Here is an 18,509-nt window from a genome sequence, read left to right on the forward strand (position 1 = left end):
CAAAAGACCACGAATAGCCAAAGCAATGCTGAGCAAAAAAAATAAAGCTGGAGGTATTACTCTACCTGACTTTAAACTATACTACAAAGCTATAATAACCAAAACAGCATGGTTATTTTTTTGCATATCTGAAATAATTTCTAATACTTTTTAATAATTTAAATAATATGACATGCACTTCATAGACCTACTATAACAGCCTAATGGTGAGGGGTTGGTAACACACTGTTTTTCAGGAATGTTCTGCCCGGCATGTCAGATCTCCCTATAACTCAAAGAAAATGGCTTTGTAGTTTTCTTTCTTGGTTATATCTTTATCTGGTTTTGGTATCAGGATGATGTTTGCTTCGTAGAATGTGTTTGGAAGCTTTGCTTCTGTTTCAATCTTTTGGAATAGTTTGTATAGAATCGGTGTCATTTCTTCTTTGAATGTTTGGTAAAATTCTGCTGTGAATCCGTCTGGTCCTGGGCTTTTCTTTTTTGGGAGCTTTTTGATAACATCTTCAATCTCCTTTATTGTTATTGGCCTATTCAAGTTTTCTATATCTTCTTGGTTTAATTTTGGAAGCTTGTGTGAGTCCAGGAATTTATCCATTTCCTCCAGGTTTTCGAACTTGTTGGCGTATAGCTGTTTATAGTAGTCTCGGATGATTTCTTGTATTTCATTTGGGTCGGTTGTAATATCACCTTTTTCATTTCTAATTTTTGTTATTTGAATCTTCTCTCTTCTTTTTTTTGTTAGCCATGCTAGTGGTTTGTCGATTTTATTTATCTTTTCAAAAAACCAACTTTTTGATTTGTTGATCTTTTGTATTGTTTTTTGGGTTTCAATTTCGTTAAGTTTTGCTCTGATCTTGATGATTTCTTTCCTTCTGCTAACTTTAGGTTTGGATTGTTCTTGTTTTTCTAGTTCTTTAAGATGCAGTGTTAGGTTGTTCACTTGCCATCTTTCCATTTTTCTGAGGTAAGCATTTAATGCAATAAATTTCCCCTTAATACTGCTTTTGCAGTATCCCACAACAAGATCCCATTTTCAATGGTGGATAGAACAACTAGACAGAAGAGCAGTAAGGATATAGGAAACTTGAACAATACTACATAGCAGCTAGACCTACCTCTCTCCCCATATCAAGGAATACTATAACAATTTGCAAGAGGTTTCCCCACTTCAGTAGAACACAGACTGTAGCAGATGGTCCTTCTGTACAGTGACCTCTCCAGGACATCCAATTAGATTTATCCAATAAGTGGGTATCATAAAACTTAGAGCTGGAATCACAGATTATTATCATTAAAATCATCAATGAATTATCATTAAAGTGGTAGCTAAATCATGAAAATGGATAAAATCGAAAGGAAAGTATGTTAAAAAATGTGTTTGGGATATAACTTGTGAATAAATGTGGAAATAATGAATGGATGAATGAATGAATGATGAATATTAACAGCTTCTTGTGAGATAATTATTCGTTTTACAGATCCAATTTCTCCTTGTTCAGACTGAATTAACATTCTGTTTTAGCTCTTTTTAGACCAATTGAATCTAAGTCTCTTTTGATCCCATTTTAAAGGGAGATTTCAAAAAAATGGTAACCAGTTTACATTTATATAAAATAAAGTCCTAAGAAAATTAAGAGGCATATTAAAAATAATCTTCATCGAACTTGTTTATGAGTAATGAATGAACTTGTTTTTCTTTGAAACTTTTTGTGGATTTACAGTTAAGTGCAGGAAAAAATCCTCAATTGTTTAGCATGACTAATGTGTAAAGGGGAAATTATTTTCAAGTTTGTATCTTGGAGAGGTGTACCTTCATATAAGTTTGCATTATAATCAGGTATCTTAAGAGTCTGTACAATGACATTCTATTGTTTTCTTTATTAATATATATCATGTTTATTTGAGATGATGAAAAACAATTTTAATTTAATCTCAGTATATTATGTCAGCTTGATTAGTTGATTTTTTAAAGATACTTGGTCTTGAAATTCATAGTAGTCATGTTTTGGGAAGGGAATAAGTTTTAAGTATTCTGTGACTAATCACTATCAAATTTTATAGAGGGTAACTCATGGAGGGTTACCCATCACTCTTAAACTTTACCAGTTTACCAAATCACATATAATTCTGTATTGCATTATATTTGTTGATGTTTGATAAGTTTGGTTATTCTTTCTGTATTTTTGTGAGATAAGGTGTTACGTTGTAGTTAAAATTAAGGGTGAAAAATCCCCATGAGAAAGCCAAAATAATTAAGACCAGAGCAATGGATTTGAGGTGAATCCTTTAAATTTAGATTCATTGCTTTTCCTCAGTCCATCAGATCCAACCAGCCTTAAGGCTTTAAGCCTGGAATTTACCATCTCCTTTAGAATAGAAGAGCTAATGAAATACTATCGAGTCTAAGAAATATCACTGTACTAAAAAGATAATTACATGTTTGATATGAGAGATGCTTTTAGAATTGTCATTTAAAGTGTATGGTGTTGTAAAGAAATCATATTATTAGATTTTTGAAGTAGTATGCATCACAGGTGTTGAATAAGTTAGCCAAAAGCAAGATGTTTGGAGAATATGTAAATTGTGAAGAAAACTTCTTTTCTACCCAGTATTGTGTATTGAATTCCCTCTTTTTTTCCCAGAGGCAAAAATAAATATTTTAATTATTGATTGACTTTGTGATACCACAATTCTGTGAACTGGTAATTACTACATTACTGGGGTAATGTAGGAAGAGGCAGAAGCAGAGATTGGGGTAAAGGGATTTTTTTTTTTTCCAAAAAAGTATAATTAGGTTTATTTGATACAGATTAATGAACTATAGATAGTAACTTGGAAGGAGTGTACGTGTGGACTAGAGTTATAAAAAAGACTTTGGGGAGAGTAACTATTAAAGGGTGCTTTTCCAGGCAGAAATGGCCTAAGAAGGGAGATTTGCTATAGATGTTTTGGGTTGAAGCCTGGAAGGAATCAAACCTGATCTTACTTCAGGTTGATCGGAAAAAGGTATTTTTCTCTTTTCCCCTTGCTTTTCTCCTTTCTTTGTGATGAGTAATATCTGAAGTCTGGTAACAAAGAACAGAATAACCCAATTGGGTGAGATGAGCAATGAGCTGACCCAGAGAAAGGTAAAATAAAGAAGCAGCTGCAAAAGTCTTGCTTTGTTGAGCTGATGACCTGCTGGAGAGAGAAGTAATGTGGAAAGGCCATGGTTATAAGATAATGGTCTTTGGAGGAGAAATAATAGGAGTAGTTACCCTTTATGGAGTACCTGTCCTGCATGTCCAAATAGCATTATTCTCATTACAGATAAGAGAAGGAAGGGACTCACAGAGATGAAGAGGAAGGATTCAAATTCCAAACCCAGAACCCTATCAGTGGTTTTCAAGCTTTTTTTTTTTTTAAAAAAAAAAGATGACCGGTAAGGGGATCTTAACCCTTGACTTGGTGGTGTCAGCACCACACTCACCCAGTGAGCAAACCGGCCATCCCTATATGGGATCCGAACCCGTGGCCTTGGTGTTAGCACCGCACTCTCCCGAGTGAGCCACAGACCGGCCCGGTTTTCAAACTTATCTTTCTTTTTTTTTTTTTTTTTGAGCCGCAGATCCATTTTATTTTTTCCTGTAGGGAAATCTTATGTGGAACCTAGTATACTCTACAGATAAAACCTAAACTGGTTGAAATCAGGGTAAGAGCACCTGAATCCCAGGTGCTTGGCTATTTTCTTTGGCTTTCTTTCTTGTTCTCATCCTTGGAAGCTTTGCGGCACTCAGTAGAACTCCAGTTTGGAAACTATTGCATTTCACCCCTGCTGTGCTTCGTCACTTAGTGCGATAGTGGTTGAAAGTTGCCAGAAAAATATACTCTGATACCTTCTGTTTGGTGTCAGTCTGGCAGCCCATTTCCTGAAAAGAGTGGACCATCTAAACTTGTACCTATGTTTTCAATCAATATTTTATCAAAAGTGCATTTTTAAGGACTTAATTTTCTTTGTCTTGAAGATTGTGGCAGCATTGCCTGAAGATCTGAGGCAAGGTCCTAATCTCTATGGTTTTCCATGGGAATTGGTGATATGTGCGGCTATTACTGGATTTTTTATTTTTCTCTTGTTTTCGTGGAGATGTTTTCAATCGGTAAGTAACCAATGTTATTCTAAGAGAATATTCATTATGCTTTAGGTTGAACAAGTAATATGAGAAACATTTGTTATTTTAAGGAAAGAAGTTAGGTTGTAGTTATGTGGGTTACTCATGTTAATGTGTTGCTACTAGAAACTGAATTTTTTTCAGTATAAAAATTTTTAAGAATTTCTTTGTAGAAGTATTCTTCACTAATACTAAAACTTTACCTTTATTTCTTCTTATTTATTTTGATCTATGTTTGTTTTTAACAGCATACTAAACATCTGTGAATGTGTCACTTAACATTGACTGTCACTTACATTTAGGTGATCTTCCCTCATTTCATTTCCCTGCCTCCCTGCACTAGAGGTAACCCTGTTCTGGATCCTGTGTTGATTATTCCCATGCATGTAAAATTGGGAGTGGGGGGGTCATATTTACATCTATCCTCCAAAAGTATAGTATGTAATTTTAGTTTATATCATGCCATATGTCTTCTTTGGAACTTTTTTTACTCTATCCTATATTGTTAAGATTCATACATATTTTTGAATGGGTTATGGTTCTTTCCATTTTGACTCTTCTAGAATATTAAATTATAAGAATATACTGTAGTTTATACAGTTTAATGGCCTTTGGGTTGTTTTCAGGCTTCTTCTATTAAAAACAGTACTGCTGTGTATATTCTTATACATGTCTCCTGCTGTATATTTGTAAGCGTTTCTCTTGGGAATATACCTAGGTATAAGACTACTAGATTATATGTTTTGTAGAAGTTCTACTTTTAAGAGGTAATGCCAAAATCTTTTCCAAACTGTCTGTAGCAGTTTGCACTCCTACCAGCAGTGTATAAGAAACCCTAGAGATCCATTCGGTTCATGTTTTCTCCAACACTTCTTGTTGAAATTCTTGAATTTTGCCATTTTTGGGTATTAAATGGTACTTATCACAGTCTTGATATAAATTTCCCTGATCACTAATGAGATTTAATAAATTTACTAGCCATATGTATTTGTTGTTCTTGGAAATATTTGTTTATGTCTTTTGCCAATTTTTCTGAGTAGTTTATTATTAATTAATTATTGGAGTTCTTTATATATTCTGGATGCTATCTTTGTTCGTTATGTGTATTGCAAATGCCCCAGTATGAAAAATCTTTTCATTTTTCTTCGGAATTTTTTTCTGCTGAACAGAAATTCTTAATTTAAAAATTTTGCTTTTAACATTCAAGTCCTTGATCCATCTTGAGTTAATTTTTTGTAGGGATTCAGTATAATTTTTTTCCCCAAGGAATAACTATTTTCCTGCTCCATTTACTGAATCTGCCATGCCACATTTTATTTATTTATTTATTTTTTAATTTATTTTTTATTAGCATATTCGTTGTTACAAAAAATATTTTTTGTAACGTCCTCCCCTATTATTGTAAATCAGATTCTTCTTCTGTTACTCTGGAGTGTGCTTTGTGGAGAGAGAGGACCTCTTCTTTTTTTGTTTTTTTGGTCTCCACTGGTGCCTCTCCTTCTGTTAGTGCAGTTGAGAGTCTGGTGTGCTTCTGCACAGTGTGTTTGATTGCTTCTATAGAGAGGAGCTGCTTTTGCGGCAGCCCTGACAACTGCCTGCGTGGAAGTGGTGTTTTGGTGTGCTCTTTACCTAGTGCGGCTGGGTTCAGCTTCCGCCTGCTCCATGCCTTAGGACCCTGCTGGGGCCTTGGGGCAGTGGCCATAGCTTGTACTCATTCTGTACCTTTTCTGCACTCATTATTCTATTCCGTTAATTATTGTTGAAAGCAGATACATGTATATTATTCTATATCCTTCCATTAGGTCAAGCTTGCCTAATTGACTATCTGTGGTGTTTGTGTATTATGTTTTATTAATCTTTTTTTAATTTCCTTCATCTATCAAGAATGAAGACTGTTATGATGGATTTATCACTTTCTGTTTTTCTGTCAATTCTTGCTTTACGTGAGGTTATTGGTATATTTAGAATTGCTATATTTTCTTGGTGAATAGAACCTTATCAATATTTAGTGACCCTCAGTAACTCTAGTGATGCTTTTGTTGTAAATTCTTTTTTATCTGATCTTCATATAGGCATACAACTTTCTTTTGAGTTATAGTTGATGTCTTTTTCCTTTCCATGGTCTTCTGTTTAATGTGTATTGTATGAATTTTTAAAAATATCTGATCTGGCAATCTCTATTTCACTACTGAGTGCAGTCTAGCCACATATATTGTGATTATTGATTATTGATGTTTGGACTAGTTTCTTCTAGCTTAGTTTATTAATTTGTTCCACATTTTATATATTTCTTTTAAATTCTTTTCACATTGATAAGTAAATCTTTCTGCCAGGAAGCTTAGAACCTCAGCACACTCTCATATCCCTTGGTCTCCTCTTCCACTTTCTAACCTCTCTCATGTTGGTACCTTCTAGACTTTCAGTTCTGGATTATTAAAGAAATATTTCTCTTTTTCTTTTTTTTTTCCTTTTTGTCTTTTTTACTGACCGGTAACAGGATCACAACCCTCAGTGTTGCGTCCGTACCGGGGACCAGCAACAGGATCGCAACCCTCGGTGTTGCACCCGCACCGCGCTCAGCCAGTGAGCGGGAACCGGTCTCCACATGGGATCCGAACCCTCGGCGGGAGCGCCACCGCCCTCCCAAGCGGCGCACTCTCCAGTGCGCCACCGGGCCGGCCCTCTTTTTCTTTTTTTTAATCTTAACTTTTTCCTCCACCCCTTTCCTTTCCCACCTTCAAGACAACAACAAATATTACCAAAGTATTTGGTAACCCTTAATTGACATATCTCTTGCAGAGTTTCCTGGATTTAGTTCTTTTAATGTTTGAATACTTTTTTTCAAGGTTGATTTTAGTGTGGGTCTTTGTTAGGCAATCTTCTGAGACTTTATTTTGAATTCTTGAGAATATTTGAATTAAGTCCTCACTGGGATGATAATTTGTTCGGATATAAGCATTCTAAGTCCAAAGTTCTATCCTTTTAATACTTTAAAAACCTACTCCCTTGTCTTTTTGTATCTAATGTTACTGATTGAAAGTCTAATGTCAGTGTGATTCTTATTCATTTGTAAGTGATCTGTTGACTATGAAAGCTTTTTAGAATCTTTTGATTTGATATTCTTATTTCAATATAATGTCTAGATATGATTTTTTACCGTTATTTCTCCTTTATAATTCTTTTAATATGAGATTTTTCATCTTTTTTTACTTGTGGGAAATTTCTTCTGCATTTAAAATTTTTTTTCTCTTTTTGGGACTACTATTTTTCAGATGTTGGCCCTTCTACTTCTGACTTCCATATCTCTTAACTTTTATTTTTCAATTTCTTTATGATTCTCGTTACTTATTTAGAGAGTTTCTCAATCAAATGTTTTAGTTGACTAATTTACCCTCCATCTATACCCATTCTACTATACCTTGACTTCTAAATTTTTTCTCTTTAAATTCTGTCTCTATAGATGTTCTGTAGATGATTTAAGTCCCCATTTGTCTTTTCTACCTGGTTATGTTACCTCAGCCCTTAGTCTGATCCTCTTAGAAATGGATTTTTTCCACTTCATTATTTGAAAGAAAGAGGTTAAAGAAAAAGTTTTGGTTTCCTGTTTCTTTAGAGTCAGATCAGATCTATGGCTCTATGGTAACGTTTCTCAGGTGTGCTTTTTTTGGATATTGGCATTAGCAGAGATGATAGTAGGGGCTTCCTGGAGTAGTTTGTTTTAGGGACAAATATGTTTGGGGAACAATGGGTTAAATGAAATTACACAGGTATCTTTACGGTAAAAATTATTTCAGAGCTTTTAATATGCTAACACACAGACTTTAATATGTAGCATTTTCCTCACTGGAAATAGAACATTTTTGGCTAATTAATATTCATACTAGGGCAATAGAATCCCATTATTTTTAAGTTAGCAGTAGAAATTAAATAAGTAAGATTTACTTGAATGTATATTTGTTTTAATGCTATTTTTGTTAAAAATTTGTTTTAGGTTAGAAGCCGGCTTTATGTAGGTAAGCTCTTTTGTCTATTTTAGATCTCATTATTGTGTATAATTTAAAAACTTATAGTAAATAATTCACTCATGTTAATATTGACTTTTTTTTCTAGGAAGAGAGAAAAAGCTTGCTGTAAAGCTTTCTGAACTAATTGAAGAAAAATGTAAACTACTTGAAAAATTTAGCGTTGTTGAAGAGGAGGTAAGATATTTTTGAAAATAACATTCACATTAGGGAACTTCATGCTTTTATATCAATTTAGGGTTATTAATGCTTTGTTTGCAGAGTATAAGAGTTCTTTTGCTCCTCATTTTCAACACTTAACCAATCTTATTAATTTTAGCCCTTGTAGTAGGTATATAGTTTTGCCTCATTGTGATTTCAATTTGCGTTTCCCTGACTAATGAGGTTGTGCACCTTTTCATATGTTTATTGGTCATTTGGATATTCTTTCTGTGAAGTTGCCTTTTCAAGTCTTTTTCACATTTTTAAAGGTATGGTTGTCCTTTTCCTTTTTGATATGTAGGAATTTTCTGTATTTTATATGTGAGTCCTCTGTCAGATATATGTACTGCAAATATCTTCTTCACTGTGTGGCTTACCTTTTTATTTCAAATGCTGTCTTGGTAAGCAGAAGTTTATTTTAACATATTTGAATTTGTCAATCTTTTCTTATGATGACTGCCTTTTGTTTCCTACTTAATATATTTTTTGCCTACCCAAGGATATGAAAATATTCTTTTGTGTTTTCTTTTAGAAACCTGCTGTTTTACTTTTCTCATTTAGTCTTTGTATTAGTTTACTATGGCTGCTCTAACAAAATACCACAGACTGGGTGGCCTAAGTAAAAGGAATTTAGTTTCTCATAGTTCTGGAGGCTAGAAGTCCAAGATCAAGGTATTGGCAGGTTTGGTTTCTTCTGAGGCCTCTTTCCTTCGCTTGCAGATGGTGCCTTATTGCTGTATCCTCATAGGTCTTTTCTCTGTACACGTGCACATTAATGGTGTTTCTCTGTATATCCAAATTTTCTTTTCTCATGAGGACACCAGTCAGATTGGTTAGGGTCTACCCTAATGGCCTCATTATTTTTTTTTTCCCTTTTTGTCTTTTTTACTCACCAGTAACGCGATCGCAACCCTCGGTGTCGCGCCCGCACCGGGGACCAGCAACAGGATCGCAACCCTCGGTGTTGCGCCCGCACCGCGCTCAGCCAGTGAGTGGGAACCGGTCTCCACATGGGATCCGAACCCTCTACGGGAGCGCCACCGCGCTTCCAAGCGGTGCACTCTCCAGTGCGCCACCGGGCCGGCCCCCTGATGGCCTCATTTTAACTTAATCACCTCTTTAAGTGCTCTTTCTCTAAATACAGTCACATTCTGAGGTTTTGGGGGTTAGGGCTTCAACATATGAATTTGTAGGAGACACAGTTCAGTCCATAACAATCTTTGCTTCATCTGGAATTGAATCTGTGATGGTGTAATTGGGGGAGGGGGTTGTAAAGATTCAATTTTTTTCTTATGGATATTGAATTAGCTAATACCATTTATTGAAAAGATCCTCTTTTACCTATTGTGTAGTTTTATCTTCTTAAATCAAATGACCTAATACATGAGTCTGTTTCTGTGATCTGTGATAACTTCTGTTCTGTTGGTCTTTTTTTAATTCTTGTGCCAATACCATGTTTTTTTTAAATCTACTGTAGTTTTATGACAAGTCTTGCTCTCTGACAGCATAAACATCCAGGTTTATTTTTCTTCGAGATTGTGTTGGTTATCTTGGCACATTGCCTTTCCATCTAAATTTTAATTCAGTTCATCACTTTACACACACACACACACACACAGGCATGCACACACACACACACACACACACACATGCACATGTGCATGCTTGTACACAGCCTGCTAGGACTTTGATTGGGATTACATTGACTATATATATCAATTTGGAAAAAGTTGACCTTTTTATAGTGTTAAGTTCTTACCCAGAGACTGTGGTACATTCTTTTATTTATATCTTTTAAAAATTCTCTCATTATTGTTTTATACATTTTGTGTTGTGGTCTTGCACATCTTTTCTTAGATTTATTCCCAGGTATCTGATGTTTTTGAAACTATTGTTAATGGTGTATATATTTTTTCTAACAGCTTTATTAGGATATAATTTCATACTGTATTAGTCCATTTTCTGTTGCTTATAACAGACTGCCTGAAACCAGGTAATTTATAAAGAAATGAAATTTAATTCTTACACTACGGAGGTGTCTAGGTGGCACATCTGGCGAGGGCCTTTTTCTTGGTGGTCACTATAGTGATGCAGGGTATCACATGGCAAGAGATGGCATGAGCAAGAGAAAGTTAATCTGCTCACTCACTCTCCTTATAAACCCATCAGAACACACCCATTACTCCATGAATGACTCAAAATCCATTCATAAGGGTACAGTTCTTACAATCTAATCATGTCTTAAAGGCCCCACCTTTCAATTACCATAATAAGATCTCTTTCCTTCTTCACACTGTCACAGTGGGGATTTAGTTTCTAATAGATGACCCTTTGGGGGACATATTCAACCCATAGCACATACCATATAATTCACCCATTTAAAGTGGTAAATGAATGACTTTTGGTATATTCGTGAGTTGTGCATCCATCACAACAGTCAACCTTTAAACATTTTTATTAACCCAAAAAAGAAACCTTGAACCCCTGAGCTATCATTCTTCACCCAATCTCCCCCGTCCCAAAGCCCCAGGTAACTTATCTACTTTCTGTTTCTATAGATTTGCCTGTTCTGGACATTTCACATAAATGGAATTATACAACATGTGAATCTTAATGACTGGCTTTTTTCACTCAACATAATGTTAAACACAGGCATAGCAATTCTACTCCTAAGTGTATACCCCAAAGAATTGTTGTTTCATCTCTGTTGTAGTACTTAATTTCTTTTCTTGCCAAGTAATCTTCCATACCACTGTTTATATATCCATTTATCAGTTGATGGTTATTTGGGTTATTTCCATTTTTGGCTGTTATAAATAATGCTGCTAATGACATTCAAGTACAAGTTTTTGTGTAGACATATGTTTTCAATTCTTTTGAATATACACCTAGGAGTGTGCTATGGTCTGAATGTTTGTACTGTTCAAAGTTCATGTGGAAGTCTTATCCCCAGTGTGGCAGTATTAATAGGTGGGGCCTTTGGAGATGATCGGATTGTGAGGGCTATGCCTTTACAAATGGATTAATCCATTCATGGATTAATGGATTAATGGGTTAGTGGATAAGTGGGTTATCACAGGAGTGGCATTGGTGGCTTTTTAAGAAGAGCGAGTGAGCATGTTAACATACGCTCTTGCCCTTTCACTGTGTAATACCCTGTACTACCTCAGGACTCTGCAGAGTTCCCACCCAGAAGAAAGCCCTCACCAGATGCACTCCCTTGACCTTAGACTTCCCAGCCTCCAAAACTGTGAGAAATATATAAATTCCATTTCTTTATAAATTACCCAGTTTCAGATATTTTGTTGTAAGCAACAGAAAACTGACTAATACTGCATGGAATTTCTGTGTCTGTATTTAACTTTTTGAAGAACTGCCAAACTGTTTTCCATAGTGGCTGCACCATATTACATTCACACCAGCAGTTTGTGAGTGTTCCAATTGTTTCACATCCTTCCCAACACTTGTTATCTTTTTGATTATAGCCATTCTAGGGGTGTGAAGTGGTATCTCACTGTGGATTTGATTTGCATTTCCCTGATAGCTTATAATGAGCATCTTTTCATGTGCTTATTAGCCATATGTGTATCTTCTCTGGAGAAAAGTCTATTCAGTTTCTTTGCCTATTTTTAAATTGGATTATTTTCTTATTACTGAGTTTTGATTTTATGTATTCTATTTACAAGCTCTTTATCAGACACGTATTAGCAAATATTTTCTCCCTTTCTGTAGGTTGTTCCCTCACTTTCTTGGTGGTGTTTTTTGAAGCATAAAAGTTTTTAATTTTGATAATGTTCAGTTTATTTTTAATTTTGTTTTTTGCTGTCATATCTAAGAAACCATTGTGTAATCCAAGGTCACAAAGATTTACACCTGTGTTTCCTTCTAAAAGGTTTTATAGAGTATTTTTTTGTGGGTATGTGTTTTCATTTCTCTTCAGTAAATACCTCCTAGAATTGGGATTGGTGGGTTATTAGGGCAGGTATAGCTTAAGTTTATAAGAAACTTCCTGGCTACTTTTATGATTTCCTCTTTGTCTTTAGTTTTCAGCAGTATTGCTATTGCTTGTCTAGATATGGTTTCTTCTATTTATTCTTGGGGTCCATGATGCTTCTAGAATCTATTTCTTAATGGCTTTCATTCATTTTGGAACACTCTTGATCATTGCCTTTTCAGTTATTGTTTTTGCCCCTTTTTTCTTGTGGAACTCTAAATATGTGTATTTTAACATTTTGTTTTGCCGTATGTTTCTTATGTTCTTTTCTGGATTTTCCATTTTTTTGGTCCACATTTGAGTGTGGTTCTTTTTTCTGATTTATCTTCCATTTGTCTTCATCTATATCTGATCCTCTTTTAAATCATCCATTGAGATACTAATTTTATTTATTGCCTTTTTCAGTTCTACTCTTTCAATGCAGCTCTTTTTGTAGTTCTTTTTCTCTGGGTCAATGTTATTTTTTAGTTCCTTTTACATATTAAGCTCCCTTAGTATGATGTCCAACTGACAACTCCATTATGTACATAATCGAGTAGTTTCTTTCTTTTTTGGTTTTTTTTTTTGGCGGTTGGCCATTGCAGGGATCTGAACCCTTGACCTTGGTGTTACGACACCATGCTCTAACCAACTGAGCTAACCAGCCAGCCCTCCAGTAGTTTATTTCTATTGCTCATTTTTTTCTTTTGGTTCTCAGACAAGTGTTTTCTTCCTGAGTGCCAGGTTACTTTATGCTGAGTATCAGTGATAGGATAATAAAAATTGTAGAGATAATTTTGAAGCTGTGGGCAATGTGTTTCTCCAGTGAAGATTTACTGTTGCTTCTCATAGGCAACTAGGCTAGGGACATTAGAAGTCTTAAATTACTTTAATAACAGATTGAGATGTTTGGAAGCTGGGTCTCAGTTCAAAGGATTAGTCTGTGTTTAGGAATGAGGTGTTTTTTCCCCTGCTCTTACAACACAATCATCAACACAAAAGACAGACTTCTGTGACTAAATGTGTAGAGATTTCACTCAACCAGCAAGCAAGCCAGCAATTCTCCATAGGATACTAGCTGGATATCCTCTAATTCAATTCAATTTCAACACTATCTACCTAGAGATAGTATCAGAGCCCACAGGTTGAGGGCTCAGTCCCCAAGGCTGCCCCACTTCAGAGGTCAGTTTCAAGCCCAGGCCTCTGGAACTTCTGACTGACCAGTTATAAATCAGGGTTCCCACAACCCCCTCCTTGGGTTTGGTTAGTTTGCTAGAATGGCTCATAGAACTGAGGGAAACACTTATACTTAGTTTACCGGTTTATTATAAAAGATAGTATAAAGGATACAGATGGAGATGCATAGGGTGTGGTATGGGGGAAGGGGTGCGGAGCTTCCTTGCTGTCCCTGAGCATGCCACCCTCCAGGAACCTCTACCTCCATGTGTTCAGCCATCTGGAAGCTCTCCAAACCCTATCCCTCTGAGTTTTTATGGGCATTTCATTACATAGGTGTGATTGATTAAATTACTGACCATTGGTGATCAACTTAACCTAGAAGTTGCTGGGATGGGAATGCCTTGGTCTTTTCTGTGACCAGATCCCATCCTGAAGTTACCTAGGGGCTGCCAGCCAATTATCAACTCATAAGCATACAATAAGACAGCACTTGGGAGATTCTGTGGGTTTTAGGAATTGTGTGCCAGGAGATGGATGAAGACAAAATATATATTTTCACAATATTGCAGTCTTTCTGATTTAGACTTTTGTTTTCAGGTAGCCAGTTTTGATTGCTGTAACGAATTACCACAAACTTAGTGCTGTAATACACAAACTAATATTTTTATAATTCTGGGGGCCAGAAGTCTAATTTTTTTTTTTTTGTCTTTTGTCTTTTTTCCGTGTCCGGCAACGGATCGCAACCCTCAGTGTTGCCCCCGTACCGGGCCGGGGACCGGCAACGGGATCGCAAGCCTCGGTGTTGCTCCCGCGCCTCCTGCTCAGCCAGTGAGCGGGAGCTGGTCTGTATGTGGGATCTGAACCCTCGGACGGGAGCACCGCCGCGCTTCCCAAGCGGCGCACTATCCAGTGCGCCACCGGGCCGAAGTCTAATTTTACAGGCTAAAATTAAGGTATCAGCAAGTCAGTTTTCTTATGCAGGCTTCATGAAAGAATCTGTTCCTTGCCTCTTCCAGCTTCTAGAGGCTGCCAGAATTTCTTGGCTTATAGTAGCATCATTCCAATCTCTGCTTCCGTCTTCACATCATCTTCTCTTCTGACTTTGGTCCTCTTGCCTCTCTCTTATAAGGACCCTTGAGATTATATTGGGCCCACCAGAATAATTCTGGATACTTTCTCAAGATCCTTAACTTAATCACACCTGGAAATTCTGGGGAGTAGGACACAAGCATCTTTAGAAAGGTCATTATTCAGCCAAGCACAGGGTCCCATCCTAAAGCCTGACCTACCTTGCTCCTCTTATTTGTCAGGTCCAGAACTCCACATTTTGTCTTCTCAGCTTCTGATTCTTCTGAAATCTGTGCTCAGTTTCACAGCCTATCAGCTTCTACTTTCAGGGGAAAAGAAATGCTAGACTTGTCTTCCTGGGAATTCCTTCTTCTGTCACAAATTCTTACTGTTTTGATAGCTCTCTGAGGCCTTTAGACAGATCCTGTTTTTGGTATTATTATTATTTTTTTTTCTGGGATGCGAACCCGCAGCTTCGGCACTGCCAGCACCGCATTCTCCTGAGTGAGCCACGGGGCCGGCCCCCTGTTTTTGGTATTTTTGTCCAGCACTTTTTGTTCTTAGCAGGTTGATCCAAAACAACCTAGTCTTCAATTTAATCACTTTTTTTTTTTTTCCTTTTTGTCTTTTTTACTGACCGGTAATGGGATTGCAACCCTCGGTGTCATGCCCGTACCGGGGACCGGCAACGGAATCACAACCCTCAGTGTTGCACCCACACCGCGCTCAGCCAGTGAGTGGGAACTGGTCTCCACATGGGATCCGAACCCTCGGCGGGAGTGCCGCCGTGCTCCCAAGCGGCGCACTTCTCCAGTGCGCCACCGGGCCGGCCCATTCAATTTAATCACTTTTTTCTTAAGCATTGAAGTAAGTGCATTTTGCTTAATCTTATAGCATTGTATATTTTACTGTCCTTCTTTTTCTTTTTTTTTTTTTTTTTAAAAAAGATGACCGGTAAGGGGATCATAACCCTTGACTTGGTGTTGTCAGCACCACGCTCTCCCAAGTGAGCGAACTGGCCATCCCTATATGGGATCCGAACCCGTGGCCTTGGTGTTATCAGCACCACACTCTCCCGAGTGAGCCACGGGCCAGCCCCAACTGTCTTTATTTTTCATTTGTTGATGATTGTTCTCTATCTTTTAAAGATTTTATATTCTCTACTTGCTTTATTTGTTGAAATATATGAATTAAAGTGAAAATTTCTGATGACCAGTTACTATAAATTTCTTTTTAATAAACAGGCTTAAAGAGGAGATTAACTTGTCAGAGGGGATAATAAACAACTTACATAAGAATATACTTTATGAGTAAACCTTTGGATAATCTTTAGTATAACCTTGCCATTAGAATTTTCACCTTCTTTTAAGTAAAGAATGCTGATATGAGTTATAATCCTGTATTCTCTGAGAAGCAGCCATTGGACAACTTTCTTAGTCTTAATAGTGAGGCTCTGCCATTTGTTGCCCCAGCTGGTGAGTTGTGATGTGTTAGCTGCTCTGGCTTTGTTTGTTATGATGGTCAGATTTGAAGAACTTAAAGCTAAGTAAATCCAAATAAATTTTTTTTTTTCCTTTTTTTGTCTTTTTTTGTGACCGGCAACGGATCGCAACCCTCAGTGTCGTGCCCGTACCGGACCGGGACCGGCAACGGGATTACAACCCTCGGTGTTGCGCCTGCACCTCGCTCAGCCAGTGAGCGGCCGGTCTGTATGTGGGATCCGAACCCTCGGCGGGAGCGCCGCCGCACTCCTAAGCGGCACACTGTAGCAGTGCGCCACCGGGCCGGCCTGAAATCCAAATAAATTTAATGTACACGTAGAAATGTATTCTTTCTGCTTTCTAGGCATATGTCCAGATAAAATTTGGACTAATTTGTAGAGTTTTTACTTACTGTGTTGTTTTGTTTCAGTATGAAGGCTTAGAGTCAGCTTTGAAGGATGCCAGCTTTGAGAAGGAGTCAACAGAAGCACAAAGTTTGGAGGTAAAAACCAAATGATTTAATTTCAAAAATCAGAGAAAAGATTCTTACTAAATAACATAAACTTTAAAAGTAATATATCTTCTCAAAACTAAATACTTTAAAGAAATGTGAAAGAGCATCTCTGTATGTTAAAACTTAAATAAAAAAGTTAAATATAGGAAATAGAACGTTAGTTGGTAGCATAAAATATTTTAAAAATTTGAGCTGCTGTTGCTAACTTGTTTTGAGTGAGACATTCAGTTCATTGCAATCTAGAGCTATATAGAAGAACTGTATGTGGAGCTCTTTATTCTTTAATTCCTGGGAAATGCATTATGGTACCCATTCCTTTTTTGACTCAGTTTGTCCCAAGAAGGAAAAAGAGGATTTATTTTCATAAATTTAGGAATGATTGGCAATATTAAAGTATGTAAATTGTTACATCATCTCCAGGATAGTAGGAGCTAGCCAAAGGTTAGACCAAAGTTTATATTAGAAGTAGTGGTGTGCTGGTAAATGTTTAACATCTAGCTCTCTAAAAAGCAGAAAACTTTATTTGTAGCATTTGCTGAGTTCTGTGGTAGAAATACTGCCACCGTGGCCAGTTTTAAGCTACCAACATAATGTCACTGAATGAGGAGTTTGGAAGAGAAATACACAGTTGGCTTCACTGTGCTAGATGTAAGTTGGATAATTGTAAGGAAAGAAAGTATGGAATTCCTAATTTAGCTAAACTAAGACGGATTAGAGTGATAGGAGTGCCTTACTACTCTTCAGAAATGGAAGTGTATAAAAAGCAGAGTAGTGACAAAGGACAGGAGGGGAAGCCTGCTTCTGCTAGCATTGAAGTATAAAACAGTAGACCTTGTGCCTTTGGTGTACATGGTCAGTGCAGCTTGGCAGTTTTCCATCACTCATGTCTGTAATCATCAGAAAGTCTAATGAGTCACGATTCAGAATTTTCCTAGCAGAATCCAAGGAAGTTATAAACTGGATTTCAAATAAAATGAATTTCTTAATCTTTTCTTTTTTCATTTGTTACCTATTAATAGCCTCAAGAACTTGTTGAAATTGTTATATTTTATTTGTTTTAACTACTATCTCGGTGGTAATTTATTATGTTGATAAATAAAAATAATTTCAGAAGGCATTTAGCAAGTTAATGAGCAAAAACTGGGTTGCAAAGACATTTACTCAAGCTTGGTAGCACGAGGAGTCTTCAAAAAGTTCATGGAAAGATTCTTGTTGTCTTTCAATTCCATATTCCCATGAACTTTTTGAAGTGCTGTCATATTGGTGTAAAGTAAAATATACCAATTTATTCTGAAGACAATGAATTTAGATAATCTAGTGGTAAAATTAGCTGAATTTTTCGCTGAATTGACCATTTTGGAAATTTTTCTCTGATTTTAGAAATTTTTTTAACATATGGTTTTTCTTTTTAGGAATAGTAATCATAATTGATTATAAACTATAAGGTGATGCATTTTAAAAAATTTTGATGGTTGAATGTGTAAATAAAATCAAACCAATAGAGTAATTTTGATTCAAGTCAGAGAATTCCTATAATGAAATAGATAAATTTGGGAAAATATATATAAACAAGTTCTGCATTAAATTCTTAGAATCTTCTGGTTTTTTTGGTTTTTTTTTTTAAAGTTTGTTGAAGGATCACAAATATCAGAGGTATGTTTAGTAAAGTATTTAAAATTATATTTAAGTAATCCAGTAACTAATAATTTTAAATTAAAAAGGTCATAGAAAATATGTCTTAATTTAATGTGGAATATTACCATGAAGCAATCTTAATTTTATCTTATTTATTTTGGTTTTTGAATTTATTTTTTTATGTTATCATGTCTTTAATTATATTAAACTGGATTTATTTCTCATTTTTTAATTTTTAATGCTTTAAGAGCAGAGGTTGGCAAACTATGCTTAGCAAACTCTTCATCT

The 18,509-nt window shown here is 36.1% G+C and overlaps 1 protein-coding gene across 1 annotated transcript in view; it reads left to right on the forward strand.

The window, feature by feature from the left end:
- The window catches only part of CTAGE5 (CTAGE family, member 5), a 75,853-nt gene that overhangs the window by 4,439 nt on the left and 52,905 nt on the right, over positions 1 to 18,509 (forward strand). Inside the window, 4 exon segments of the mRNA XM_008584332.1 lie at positions 4,005 to 4,136; positions 8,140 to 8,161; positions 8,259 to 8,347; positions 16,503 to 16,574. Coding sequence (XP_008582554.1) covers positions 4,005 to 4,136; positions 8,140 to 8,161; positions 8,259 to 8,347; positions 16,503 to 16,574 — 315 coding nt within the window.

Source organism: Galeopterus variegatus, unplaced genomic scaffold (genome assembly GCF_000696425.1).
Source record: "Galeopterus variegatus unplaced genomic scaffold, G_variegatus-3.0.2 Scaffold3227, whole genome shotgun sequence".
Lineage (NCBI taxonomy): Eukaryota > Metazoa > Chordata > Mammalia > Dermoptera > Cynocephalidae > Galeopterus > Galeopterus variegatus.